At 38.2% G+C, this 13710-nt stretch overlaps 1 protein-coding gene across 1 annotated transcript in view; it reads right to left on the reverse strand.

Annotated features, from left to right (window-relative positions):
• Window positions 1-13710, reverse strand: part of sema4gb (sema domain, immunoglobulin domain (Ig), transmembrane domain (TM) and short cytoplasmic domain, (semaphorin) 4Gb) — a 43187-nt gene that overhangs the window by 10930 nt on the left and 18547 nt on the right. Inside the window, exons 3-9 of the mRNA XM_052102438.1 lie at window positions 9570-9721; window positions 9403-9465; window positions 8067-8165; window positions 7842-7932; window positions 7243-7356; window positions 6681-6835; window positions 2246-2421 (exon numbers count right to left, since the gene is read on the reverse strand). Coding sequence (XP_051958398.1) covers window positions 2246-2421; window positions 6681-6835; window positions 7243-7356; window positions 7842-7932; window positions 8067-8165; window positions 9403-9465; window positions 9570-9721 — 850 coding nt within the window. The remainder of the gene's footprint in view (window positions 1-2245; window positions 2422-6680; window positions 6836-7242; window positions 7357-7841; window positions 7933-8066; window positions 8166-9402; window positions 9466-9569; window positions 9722-13710) is intronic.

Consider the following 13710-nt stretch of genomic DNA (forward strand, 5'->3'; position numbering starts at 1 on the left):
TGAGCTTGTAAAGCATACAGACCCTGAATCTTATAAGTTTAAGGATGCTATTTTTGTTACCTGAAGGACAACACTGGAAAGCCTAAAAATGAAATACTGATGTTAATACTCCCTTTTTGGTGATTAAGGGGTTGCTACTGAGTTCCCTTTCCTCTTTACTACCTGGACATTGGTCTGACGGGAGAATTTGTTCTCCAACTATTCTGTCAAATGTTCCCTGTGTTCTGTTGTGAGTGTCAATGTTAAAGGAAGGTAAACACATTGGAAATAATTAGTGATTGTCTCTCTCATGCTCTCCAAAAAAAGAATTTAGTCAAACAAGCTCTGAGAACGAAGATAACACACAGTCACATGCTAGCAGATTAATGTTACTTCTGTTCACATCACATTTAATGAGACAGTTGCACAGAACACCTCTGTCATACCCTCTGATACCTGGCCAACAATGACCCTGATACAACTGGATACATTAATGAGAAAGATTCTCTACATTCCTGAAACTATGTTAGGGCCTCAGAAGTTAGTGACACTTAATGTATTCCTTTTACAATTTATAGATTTCCCTATCTAATACTACATAATGGTCCTATTGTTAACATACACAACTTTTAATAAAAAAAAAAATATTATATGTTGAAATTAACATTAACCAAGTTTAACAAGCACCGTAAAAATATTGCTCATTGATACTTCATGTTGACTAATGTAGTATTACATTATATGTATACATTATATATAGGAATATTCTGGGTTTAATACAAGTTAAGGTCAATCGACAGCATTTGTGGCATAAAGTTGATAACCATGAAAATAAATTTCAACTCATCCCTCCTTTGTTTTTTTTAAATAATGGAAAAATCTGGGTTACAGTAAGCACTTCGAAATTAAGTGAATGGGGCCAGTCCGTAAACGTTAAAATACTCAGTTTCAGAGGGTGCAAGGAGAAGATGTGTAAACAATAAAAAATAACAATTATTTTCATGTTATAATCCGGTGAGATTCGATACACCCAGGTACATATTTGTTCTTTGACGTAAATATGGCAAAGAAGTCAAACTCCTCGGGCTCTGGAGACATTAAAAACACTTACATGCTGTGTCAACTGTCCACCATGTGGGTGATGCTGATCAAGGTTGTTGCTGACTTGGAGGATCTCGCTGCAAAACGTCGATTGATTACGGTGATGAAAACAAAATTCTCTGATTTGGTTACAAGAGTGGCAGATGTTGAGAAATGGATCTCTAGAGTCATCGGAAAGGGAATTATCTGCTAATCCACTCGCAACCAAAATAGACGTGGAAAACATTTAGAAAAAACAGGAGCCAACGAAATAACATAATAATATGGATTGTTGGAATTCCTGAGCATTAAGAAGGCAGAGATATGATGAAATTCCTTGACAAGCTCTTCCCGAGTCTGCTCGACAGAGTCAGAACAGGCCATAAGCTGGAAATCGAGCAAGCTCACAGAGTCCCTGCTTGCAGATCTGCTGAGGGGTACAGGCCCCGATCAATTCTGGCCAAATTTCTGAGATCATCCGATAAAGCCCGATCTTGTGTTGCACGAGGCGAGGTAAGATTTCTTGGAAGAATCACAATATTTTCTTGTTCCCGGACTTTGCGAATTCGACAAGAGAGAAATGCGATTGATTCAAAGAATGTAAGAAACTCTTGCATCAACGGAAGATCGCTTTTGCACTGATGTTTCCGGCCAAACTGAGAATAAATACTACGGATGGCCGCAAAGTATTTACGTGTCCCAATCAAGCACTGTCCTTAATAAAAACATTGGAGTGAGTAAGCCATTTGGTGTTTCTCATGTAGCTCCAGAGTGGATTAACTCGCTGTACTTACTCTGGCTGTCTGAGGAAACATCTTATCACGTGGTTCGTTTTGCATGACACTGCGGAGACTCCACATGTGGAGGCTCGTGCTACTTTCCGCGATCCACACACAACTTATTTGCTTAGGAGACCTGGCTGGAGTCACTCAGCACACCCTGGATTTGAACTCGTGACTCCAGGGTTGGTAGTCAGCGTCAGTACTCACTGAGCTACCCAGGCCCCTGATTTTTGCTTTTTTAGAGAAAAGGAGAGACAAGTCAAAATGATTTGTATTGGTAATCAACATAATGCCACAAATGCTGTCAATTGTGAACCCAGAATATTCCTTTAACGAATGGTAATAAATGCAACCTTACTATAAGGTATTACCAGCAAATGTGTTACTTCAGTGAAATTCCTTACCACTCAACTGCAAACACGCCATAAAAGAGGCTGTCGTGTATGTTGGCCGCCTCGACAACATAAACGCTGCGCAGGACGTTGAAGTAAAGCTCATAATCAGGAATGGAACACACCAACCTGGCCTTGAGAAAGGACGTCCACTTCCGCTGTAGAGTCCTTTGACCCCCAATGTCCCCCTGTAAATGAGAAAGAGATGGACAAAATGTAATGACATGCACTGCAAATTACATACAAATGCATGACTACTTTTCTAAATCAATAAAGTCACAAGAACAAGGAAACATAATGTATTACGACTAGTCTGGAGTTCTTTGAAAGCTTTATTCTAAAGAGCATGAATCACACTAAGGCAGCTGTAAAAATCTCAACAAATAATGAAAGTTATATCATTATAATGGGATGTGACATAATAGTTTAAAATGTCTGATTATAATTATGTAGATATGCATTACGCATGCAAATTTTAAGTCAGTGTGATGCAGGTCAAGTCAATTATTATTTTCCTATTGTGGGAGTCTCATCATTGGGGATTTAAGGCTCATGTGTACTTTGTTTTTCTGCTTTCCGGGTTGTCTCGCACACGGTCGAGCGCTCGGCCTTTCAAAGTATACTCTTTTGACTGCAAGTAAATCCAAATATGTTTGACAAATGCTTTGTGATATTCTTTTAGTACTGTCAACAGAAGGCACATGCATGATAATGCGCATGGATTGGGAATGTTCACACTTTGAGAAGGTGAACTAACGGAAGTTGCGTAAAGACAGCCAATCAGATTAAAACTGGTGATTTCAGTCAGTATTTTCCACTCTCTCTTTGCTCTCTGACCTCCACCAAATCCCCAAGGACAGAAAGGACACACCCCCTTTCAGCTCGAAAGCCCATCAACATTTTACTCATTTAATATTAATGTTGACTATTATTGAAATAAATCGCCTCTCTGAGGCCTGAATGCATTTTTCTGTCTTAGGAGCCATTTACACTGCCATTTGAGCTGTTTTCCTTTGTAAACATGTGCAAAACAAGCATTTTTGATGTTTTTCAGGTTTTTCAGCATCTCCCGCAGGAGCGCCACATTTTTTAGACAGTCAAGTAAAAAAGAACGTCAACTTTACTAAAATTACTAATTACTTTAAAATTGTGATCAGATTACTGATTATTCCATGAAAAAGTAATCACATTACAAATAACTTCACTCAAAATGTATTTTCTAAAACAATTTTCACAGAAAAGTTTTGTTTTCTGCTCAACGAATTCAAAATAATGTCTACATTTTCTCCTTGTTAATTATTGCTGTCCCTTCAGCTATCACAGAAACACAAACTAACAGATGTACATATGAACATCATTTGTATTTTAAATGTATTCTGCATACATCATTATTTTTTGTAATGTGTAAACCAAATAATGTACTGATAATTACAAATAACTGTAATCTGATTACAAGACTTTAAATTGTAATGCGTAACAACTTTTTTATTACAATAAATATATTAGAGTGTATTACTATTACAATTCTATTACAGTAACTAATTACATTGTAATCCGATTACACCAAACTTTCGCAATGTCTAGCCTTTTTAGCTCAAGTACGCCTTCAGTCTGAACGGCCCCTTAGTTCAACCCGCCAGAGATTTCAACACACAGTCTGCCTCAACTCACCCAAAGAAATTATGCACAATTCACATATACCCTTGAGAGTAGTTCATATTCAAAAGCACAGAGTGTTTGTATGTTAAACTCCCCTGAATTAAATATTCAGCTTGAAATGACACAGTTGTAGGTACTGAGATCTGTCCTAAATGTGCTAACAGTGTTCTGCTCAGCAACAGATTCCATCAGGTTCTACAAGGAACCTGTGGACCTTCAGGCTAAATGTGGTGTCAGTTCACATTCATTCAAGGTGAATAAAGAACAACACTGAGCATGAAAGTAGGAAGGGGAAGAGAAGTACAGTTTCTCCATGACAAAAATATCAGCCATGCTGTTGTACAGTATGATCCAAGTATCAGATTATACTCATACTATGTATACTCATTTGCACAACTGTGCATTCTGTAGTAAAATATCTCATTACTAAAAGTAGTAATGGTGCAACCATATAAGCACCACCTAAACAGCAATAAAATTATGGTATTTTTTATGCTTCTATTAGGCTTGTGTACTGTATGTGCACAAGAGCTTTATGTGAATGCAACATGCATGTGTGTGCTTGGGTGTATGGATGTGTGTGTAGTGTGGCCTACTTTGGACTACTCTGTCTCTCTCGTAACTCAGTAAGTCAACCAGTAGGGGACCTGACCTGCTTCCCAGAGCTGAGAAATCTCAGCTGAAGAGTGAATGCAAGCATGCAGTAATGAAGATATAACCGTGAGGAAAAAACGTTATCTGGGCACAATGACGACGCTTAATGAAATAATGCAGGTGGGAGAGTATGTGTGGGAAAAAGAAAGAGAGAGAGAGTTTGGGAAGTTGGATTTTATCTGCTTTTTCTGTTTTTGCAACAGTGCCAAACCACAGAATCTCCAGGGACATGGTGCAATGAGGGCAGGCTGGAAGTCACAAGTTCACAGAGCTCTGAATAATTTGAACTAATTTGAATTATATTATTTTCAGTCAGTTTTGATAGACTGCTATTGGATAAATCTCACAAAACCGGTCAAGAACATGTCCAGGACACATTTCACCATAAAATCAAAAGAAAAAATATACACTTCTGTTCAAAAGTTTAGGGTCACTTACTCATTCTTTTTATTATAATTTTTTTTTTTCTTCTGCACATTTTAGAATAATAGTAAAGTCATCACAACTATGGAATAATAGAAATGGAAATATGGGAATTATGTTGTGACTAGAAAAATCCCAAATAAATCAAAACTGTGTTATATTTTAGCATCTTCAAAGTAGTAACACTTTGCCTAGAATTTGCAGACATGAACTCGATATTTTCTCAAGGAACTTCTTGAGGTATCACCCTGAGATGCTTTTTAAACAGTATTGAAGGAGTTTCCATCTATGTTGGGCACACACTGCTTTTCTTTATTATTTGATCCAAATCATCAATTTCCAAAACTTTTTTTCTTCTTAAATTTTAGTTTTATAATGAAATAAATTAATATGTTGGCACAATAAAATTTTTGTCTACAAAACTAATTTCAAACATTTAAGCATTTGACTTGAGATTTTAAGATCATGAGAAACATTTCAGTCAAGTGACCCCAAACTTTTGACTGGTAGTGTGTGTGTGTGTGTGTGTGTGTGTGTGTGTGTGTGTGTGTATTTTGCAAAAAGAAACTGAATTCGATTTCGAGTTATATTATATTAAGACTAAGGTATAGGCCAAGATTATTCTCTTGACAATCTAGCGCTCCTCACTATTCTTATTAGCGTAATCCAAAGAAAAATATATATCATTTAAATTGACATATATTAATACATCATGGTATTATTTGTTGCATTGTCTTTAATTTATGAATTTACTTTTAATCTTTTAGCAGACAATTTTATCCAAAACAATCACAAGCAATTTATCGTACAAGAGCCAAAAAATATTAACACAATACTAAGATTCAAAAGTCAACTACTACTGAACAAAAGCTATAATAGAAGTGTTACTACAGCAAAGTAAAGGAAAAGCGAGATACAGTATTAGATTAGATTTTTTTTATGCTCATTTAAAAAAATTAAAAACAAATTCCAGGAGTTCAGCAGTTAGAAATACTCAAACCAGCCCATCTGGCACCAACAATGTGATTATCTATTCAGCCAATCTTGTGGCATCAGTGCAGTGCTTACATTCATGCATATAAGGGTCAGGAGCTTAAATTAATGTTCACATCAACCATCAGAATGGGGAAAATAATGTGATCTCAGTGATTTGGAGCGTGGCATGATTGTTGGTGCCAGACAGGCTGGTTTGAGTATTTATGTAACTGATAATCTCCTGGGATTTTCACACACAAAAGTCTCTAGAATTTACTCAGAATGGTGCCAGAAACAAAAAACATCCAGTGAGCTGCAGTTCTGTGGACGGAAATGCCTTGTTGATGAGAGAAGTCAGCAGAGAATATCAAGACTGGTTCGAACAGACAAAGTCTACGGTAACTCAGATAACCACTCTGTACAATTGTGGTGAGAAGAATATCATCTCCGAAGGCTATTTTTGGTGGCACAAGGGGGATTTACACAATATTAGGCAGGTGGTTTTATTGTTGTGGCTGATCGGTGTATAATTTGGGAAATGTGTTTAATAGTCATTAATATAATCACAGAGCATCATAATGATCCTAAAATGGGCTTTAATTTCTTTATGCAAAATATATTGGGGGGAAATCCTGAGATTCAGCTTGTTAATTATATTATAAGTGAAATTATGTTAGCTCATGTGAGTGATTTGTTAAAGCTTCCACATCATAAACTCCTGTCACCGGGTTCCTACCTTACACACGCGGGCCACCCTGGCCACTTTGGTCTGGCTGGAGTAAGCAGTCGGTTCTATGTTCCTCTCCGTGAAGAAGAAGTAGAGCTTGTCATCATCCCCTATAGAGCTGTTGATGCTCTCTCTCAGAAATGCTGAGCCGACAAAATCTGCCTCTGCAGGAGAGAACATCAGCATTAGTGCTGCCCACACCACAATGGACCAATTATGAGCCTCACAGATATTATTGTGTCTTTGAGTATGTTAAAAGTAAAGTATTTATTGATTAAACAATTGTGGCTTTTGGGATGTTCTGTTCCTTCTAATCATATTTATTTCTTTTTATTGAAGACAAATAATATCATATCATAATATCATAGAGATTTAGGGGTGGGCTCTTTTGGCCACCTAGCAGCAACCATTTAGAACACCCTGGAAGTTGCATTGCAACACTATAAAAACAACTCAAAACACCGTAGCATTTCCTTAATAAATGCTCTGGAACCAAAAACAACACCCTAGCATCAGGGCAAGCACCAGTCACATTTTTGCCTGTTATTTTGAAAAAGATAGCTGTACTAACCAAGCAGCCATCTTGCTGGAGAATCGTCCGTCTTTAAGTTGGGGAAGGGAAAGTTGCGTCGAATATCAGGGGTACTATGAAACTCATACTGGGAAGCAGAGTACATCTCATTATCTGTAAAGACAAATTGTAAGTTGTAAGCAATGCAAGTTGTAAAATAACTATGTATTCATTTAAAGCCGAAGTGTGCCTCTTCTGTGCCATTAGCATCACCAAATGAAATAATGATTGCTTTCAAACAGGTTTCCCGAACACTCCCCCATTTGCCATTTGTTGGCCAAACATATAATCCCACCCCAAACTCACTGCATTGATTGAGCTAATGTTGCTATGTCAGGCTAGTTGGGATACTCAAACAAACTGAGCAATGTTTTAATAACACCACAGTGCTAAATTATTAACACTTGTTAAATCAACCATCCAATGGCTTACATATCATTGTCTCTGCATATTTAACTATGATAGGAGAAAGTATACAAAAACACACACAGAAAAAAAACACCTACAATTAAATATTTTATACATAAAATTCAGGATGCCTAGCTGGTTAGTTGACAAAAGAGATTGCATATCAATCTGTTAACCCTTGTGTTAGTTACCAATTATAAATCCAGTAAAGCCCTTTGTAGGATCATAGGGACATTTCTCTTTTCCCTCCTCATAACGCACAAAGGTGAAGCGTGCCACATCCTGACAAAGACAAAGAGATATTAAGCACCATGCTTTTATGATAATAAGCCATGATCACAACTATGAATAAACCCTCATGATCACAATTCTTTTGCATTATGATGGAGAGAGAATGAGATAAGTTAATGCCTCACTATGTAAGCACAGCGTGGTCTGAAGGCATGAGTCCCACACGTGTACAGGTGAGTGTCGTTATATCTGTCCAAGAACCGCACGTGATTGTAACATTCCGTCTGTGGAAAAAAAAAAGAAAGGATTTTGAAACCGAAATTAGAGACTATACTGTAATTTTATTACAAATTAAAATGCATGTGTGCATACAGACCAAGAAAGCAAAGCACTATCCTGACTTCATGTCATTTTCAACCACTGAAACACTGATTGCATCTCATTTAACTTCCAAAAATGTGATGGAAAAACTTTTCAGATTGAAACAGGATATTGAAATGTAGGGTGGGACTTCATTTTCTCCACTGGGAATTTATTAGATCATGAAAATTGGTTGTTAAATAAAATAATTAAGCCATGTGATTGGACAGGAGGGGTCAAAATAGTATAAGGGATTTGTGTTTAAAACAAACAAACAATTTAGATAAAAGATTACAAAGACAAACCTTATTTATTTGGATCAAAATGCACAGATGATTCATGCACAATAAGGCCAAGAACATGTATGAAGCCAATAGGGTGAATAAACTAAATAGATTCAATTTAGTTTCATGTTGACTTTAAATACTTTGTTGCTCACCACACTAAATAACCTGCTCTAAATATCCCAGAGGTTTTAGTAGATATTCATTTACTGCTGGCATTTATTAAAGAGATAGTTCACCCAAAAATGAAAATGATCTCATCATTTACTCATTCTTGCCATCCCAGATGTGTATGACTTTCTTTCCTCTGCAGAACACAAACAAAGATATTTTTGTGGTGTCAAATTTTTTAAGCTGCAAAGTCACATAAAAGGCAGCATAAAAGTAATCCATATAACTCCAATGGTTAAATCCATATCTTCAAAAGTGATTTGATATGTGTGTGTGAGAAACAGATAGACATAAATCTCCACTTTCACTTTCACTTTCAAATTCATTGTTTTTGGTGATTTGCATTTTTTTTTTGTTCATATCGCCACCTACTGGCAGGGAGGAGAATTTATGGTAAAACATTCTTAAATATTGATCTGTTTCTTCTGAAGACAGATTTAACCAGTCATACGTATTACTTTCATGCTTCCTTTATGTGCTTTTAGGAGCTTACATTTTTTGGCACCCATTCATTTGCATTGTGATAACCAACAGAGCTGAAATATTCATCTAAAAATCGTTGTTTATTTTCTGCAGAAGAAAGGAAGTCGTACACATTTGGGATGGCATGAGGGTGAGTAAAAGGTGAGAGAAATTAACATTTGGGTGAACTATCCCTTTAATGGTTCCAAAGATTTAGGTGAGGATACAGCAAGAATGGCAATACCTGATTGTTCTTCCCTTTGCTCAGGCACTGTCTCTTCTGTTCAGCAGATGCTGCCCATTCCAGCTGTTATACAGATATAAACATCAGGTAGTACAAATATTATCAGCCAAGCTGCAACAGAGGAATGATATGCATTTAAATTTATTTTAGGCAAGTTTAAAACTCACAGAAAGAGTGTTATTGGTGGCAGAGATATTAGATGTGTCCAGTGCGTAAATTGCTTCTCTGGCCCCTACATACAGTAACCCTGGACCATCTTCCAACAACAGAGTGCTGGAGTTCACTGCCGTCCCCTGGAAACGATTACAGCCCAATAGGCCTGCCAACAAACAGAGAGAGAGAGAGAGAGAGAGAGAGAGAGAGAGAGAGAGAGAGACCCAGTTAGAAAAACAGGGACAAATATGGGCAAATTGTGTCAACAATATAAATACATACTCATACCAGATAGTTCCATTCTTTTTTCTGATATAGAAAATCTTTTAACTCAGTTGAATAAATAAAGAGATTAATCATAACCTGTGCAAATTAAATGACTAAGTGTTTGATTCAGTGTGTGTATGTATTTTAAAATAAAACATGACCATGAAATAGAATAAATGGCCAGAGTGTGAAGACTGAAATAAGAAAAGAAGCATGTGAGAGAATAATTAAAGCAGAAGTGTGTACTTTCTGCGCTACTATAATCATGACATGGAATTGTAAAAATAATTAGTGATTTCAAACAGGTTTTTTCTGAACACTCCCTCTGTCTGCTAATGGTTGGGTAAACAGACAGTCCTGCCCCAAACTCACACCATTGGTTGAGCCAAAGTTGCTTAGTCTGGCTGGTGGGGATGCTTAAAGAAACAATGTTTTGAATGCACCACAGGGCCACAGTGTTTATACATTTTTGGGAAATTAACCAACAAATGACTTGCTAATATTTGTCTCTGCATATTAAGTTTTATTAAAAAAAGCAAACATTTCGCATTCTAAAAATTACTCACTATAGCTTTAATACCAGAAGTATACAGAGCCATAGTGGTCTTATAGTAATACTGTTTTTCCTAAGCTTTCCATGTTTGAATACTTCCTATTAATACTTGCAGTGATAGAGTGACTTTGCCATCCTCTCTGAAATATTCATACAGCATTAAATTATGTGGGTGTTCTGCTCCCTTAAATGAAGGACAAGCATAAATGCAGACTAAAACAGATTAAAATAGTTGCAGTTTTGTATTTCCCATCAACAACACACTACATACACGCTGCGATGTCCTCCCCCATACTGAGAGATGGGCGGTCTTTACTGATGAGACTTGGCAGTATTAGGCCACAAATCAACCATGGTACCCTTCAAATGCCCTTCTCCTACCAGGCAAAACATCCCCCCCTCTGGATGCACCTTTTTTTTCCACTCGTCTTCTTCATCAGGGAGGTAGATAACACTAGTAAGCTCATTTAACCTAATATCATATATCTTGTATAATTGTATAATATTTTATCGATAAACATCCTTTTTAGCTAGTATGTAGTTGTGATCAGTTAGATTAGAGTAACTAATTATTTTGTATCTGGATTACACCCCCTGCGATGGACTGGTGACCTGTCCAGGGTGTCCCCCACCTTTTGCCCAATGTTAGCTGGGATAGGCTCCAGCCCCCCGCGACCCTGTACACAGGATAAGCGGTTGACGATGGATGGATGGATGGATGGATTACACCCAGCACTGCTTACTAACCACCTATCAAAACCCAGGCAGCCACCTAGCAATGATCAATCAACCACCCAACATACCCTAGCAGCCATATAGTAATGCCCTAGCAACCACTGGAACACACTAACAACAGCTTAGCAGTGATTTTTGCATAGGGAAGCACCCTATTTTCTTTAAAAATCAAAAAACTCTGCACAGGCTACATATAAAATACAGAAGTTGGAATTACAGTGGTTACTTAAAGTAACAGTAAATCATGAAATGACAACTAGAAAAAGCTGGACGCAACAATCATTACAAAAAGTACTGTAGCAGTACACCAACAGTGATGGCATCGGTCGCTAATACCATGGCACTGTGATATATAACATACTTGATACCATATTCTATTTGAGTGCATTTACATGGCACTTCAAAGAATGGTAACATGCCCAAGAAACCACAGTAATATAATGGTACTTTCTGGTACTTTTTGGGAGGTGGATATGATGATGACTGAGACGAGTTTGAAATAGATTTAGCCTATAGAGACTAAATGCCATGTCATGTCAAATAAGTTTGACTGTACACTAATAGCTGTTAACCATACAAAACAGAGAGGGAGACGCAGAGAAAGGTGACAAGTCGAGAGGGAGACACAAAGAAAGCTGACGGATAGCGAGGGAGATGCAATGAAAGGTGAAGCATCGAGAGGGAGACACAATGAATGGTGACGGATCACGAGGGAGATGCAAAGTACGGTGAAACGGGGATGGATTACCGTCTGGGCCAATGGGGCCAGTGCCCAGGGGCACTTGACTACCAGGGGGCCCTGGGTTTTAAGGTTGCGCGAACTAGTTCAGTGATCCCCCTGCTTGAAAACCCTTTTGGGCATGAACAACGAACGCCCTAAACCCCCCCACCGAATCCCCACTCAACACATTTTGGCATGAACAACAAACACCCTTCAAAACCCATCTAAAACCAGCAACTGATCAGCCTGGGTGACTGGTTTAGGCTGGTTTTAACTATTCTTTTTCAGCTAAGTGCTGTAATCGGGGCTTTTACTTTCAAATTAACCACAGTGACATTTTCTCCGCCGTCTTAACGATCTTCACCTGTTCACGTTTGAGCAGTAAGCCAGACGCTGTGTCTCGTTTAGAAGGCTGTGCCCGCATACGTCATCGAGGCTATCTCGTTTAATTTTTTTAATTTTTGTCTTCCTTTTTCTTATTTTTATCTATTGTCAATTGCTTTTAAGTATATGCACTTACATGTATACAATTGTTAACCTATTTTGCATTCCCAATAAAAAAAACTATAAAAAAAAATACGAGACAGCCTCGATGACGAATGCGGCCGACAAATGCTATATCCGGAGGATGCATCCTTCCGAACGAGACACAGCAAGAGTTGCACTGTAGTGATGTCAACTCCCCACTTTGATTGATTGGCTTTATTAGAGTAGAAATAGTGGACCAATGGGAACTTAAAACCCTGCCCTGTTTTGCATGAAACTCTACCTGCAAAATTTGGAAGCACAAGTGGAGAACTTGGAAAAGTGAGCAAAGAAAATCACAGTGTAAGTGGGCAAAAAATGTAAATAAGTGCAAAAAAAATGTCAGAGAGAGAATGTGACTTAAAAGTCTGACTATTTTAAGAACCCTCCAAGGGAAAGGATGGTATGATAGTTGTGCTGCACTGATAAACTGCACAACGGGACAGGTGAATGCTCTGACATCACAATCAATTATATCGTCTCCCTCGTAACAATTATAATCCAGAACAAGCTAATTAAACATCAATTTTGATTGTCACATAAGGGCAAAATGCGGGGGGCCTGGGTAGCTCAGCGAGTATTGACGCAGACTACTACCCCTGGAGTCGCAAGTTCGAATCCAGGGCGTGCTGAGTGACTCCAGCCAGGTCTTCTAAGCAACCAAATTGGCCCTAGGGAGGGTAGAGTCACATGGGGTAACCTCCTCGTGGTCGCTATAATGTGTGGTTCTCACTCTCTGTGGGGCGCGTGATGAGTTGTGCGTGGATGCTGTGGAGAATAGTGTGGGCTTCCACACACGCTACGTCTCCACGGTAACACGCTAAACAAGCCACATGATAAGATGTGCGGATTGACGGTCTTAGACACGGAGGAAACTGAGATACGTCCTCCGCCACCTGGATTGAGGCGAGTCACTATGCCACCATGAGGACTTAGAGTGAATGGGAATTTGAGAGAAAAAATAAAAATAAATAAAATAAGAGGGCGAAAAAGTAACTGTTGTATCTGGAGATCGGAGATGGTGAAACGGCGGCTTTATCAGCTGTCAGACATTGAGACTCTATGACAGTTTGGACACACCAAGATGGGCGTTCGAAACTTCCGGTGGCTTCCGGATTGGGCATCAGTGATTCAGTTCTAAATAATGTATATATCAGTGGTCTAAACCCAAATGTCAATATCATGATCTCAACTGTCAATCAAAGAAAAGCTCGGCACAGACCTAAGGGTTGCTGTGTGCATGGGAGGGCCAGAGGTTAATCTAAATATTACTCATAACAGGAAAGAATATATTACGTTATGCAAACACGATTCAAGGCCTCAGGCTAAGTGACGACATCCTGTGTTTGTAGTT

The sequence above is a fragment of the Xyrauchen texanus genome, chromosome 33, assembly GCF_025860055.1.
Source record: "Xyrauchen texanus isolate HMW12.3.18 chromosome 33, RBS_HiC_50CHRs, whole genome shotgun sequence".
Taxonomy (NCBI): domain Eukaryota; kingdom Metazoa; phylum Chordata; class Actinopteri; order Cypriniformes; family Catostomidae; genus Xyrauchen; species Xyrauchen texanus.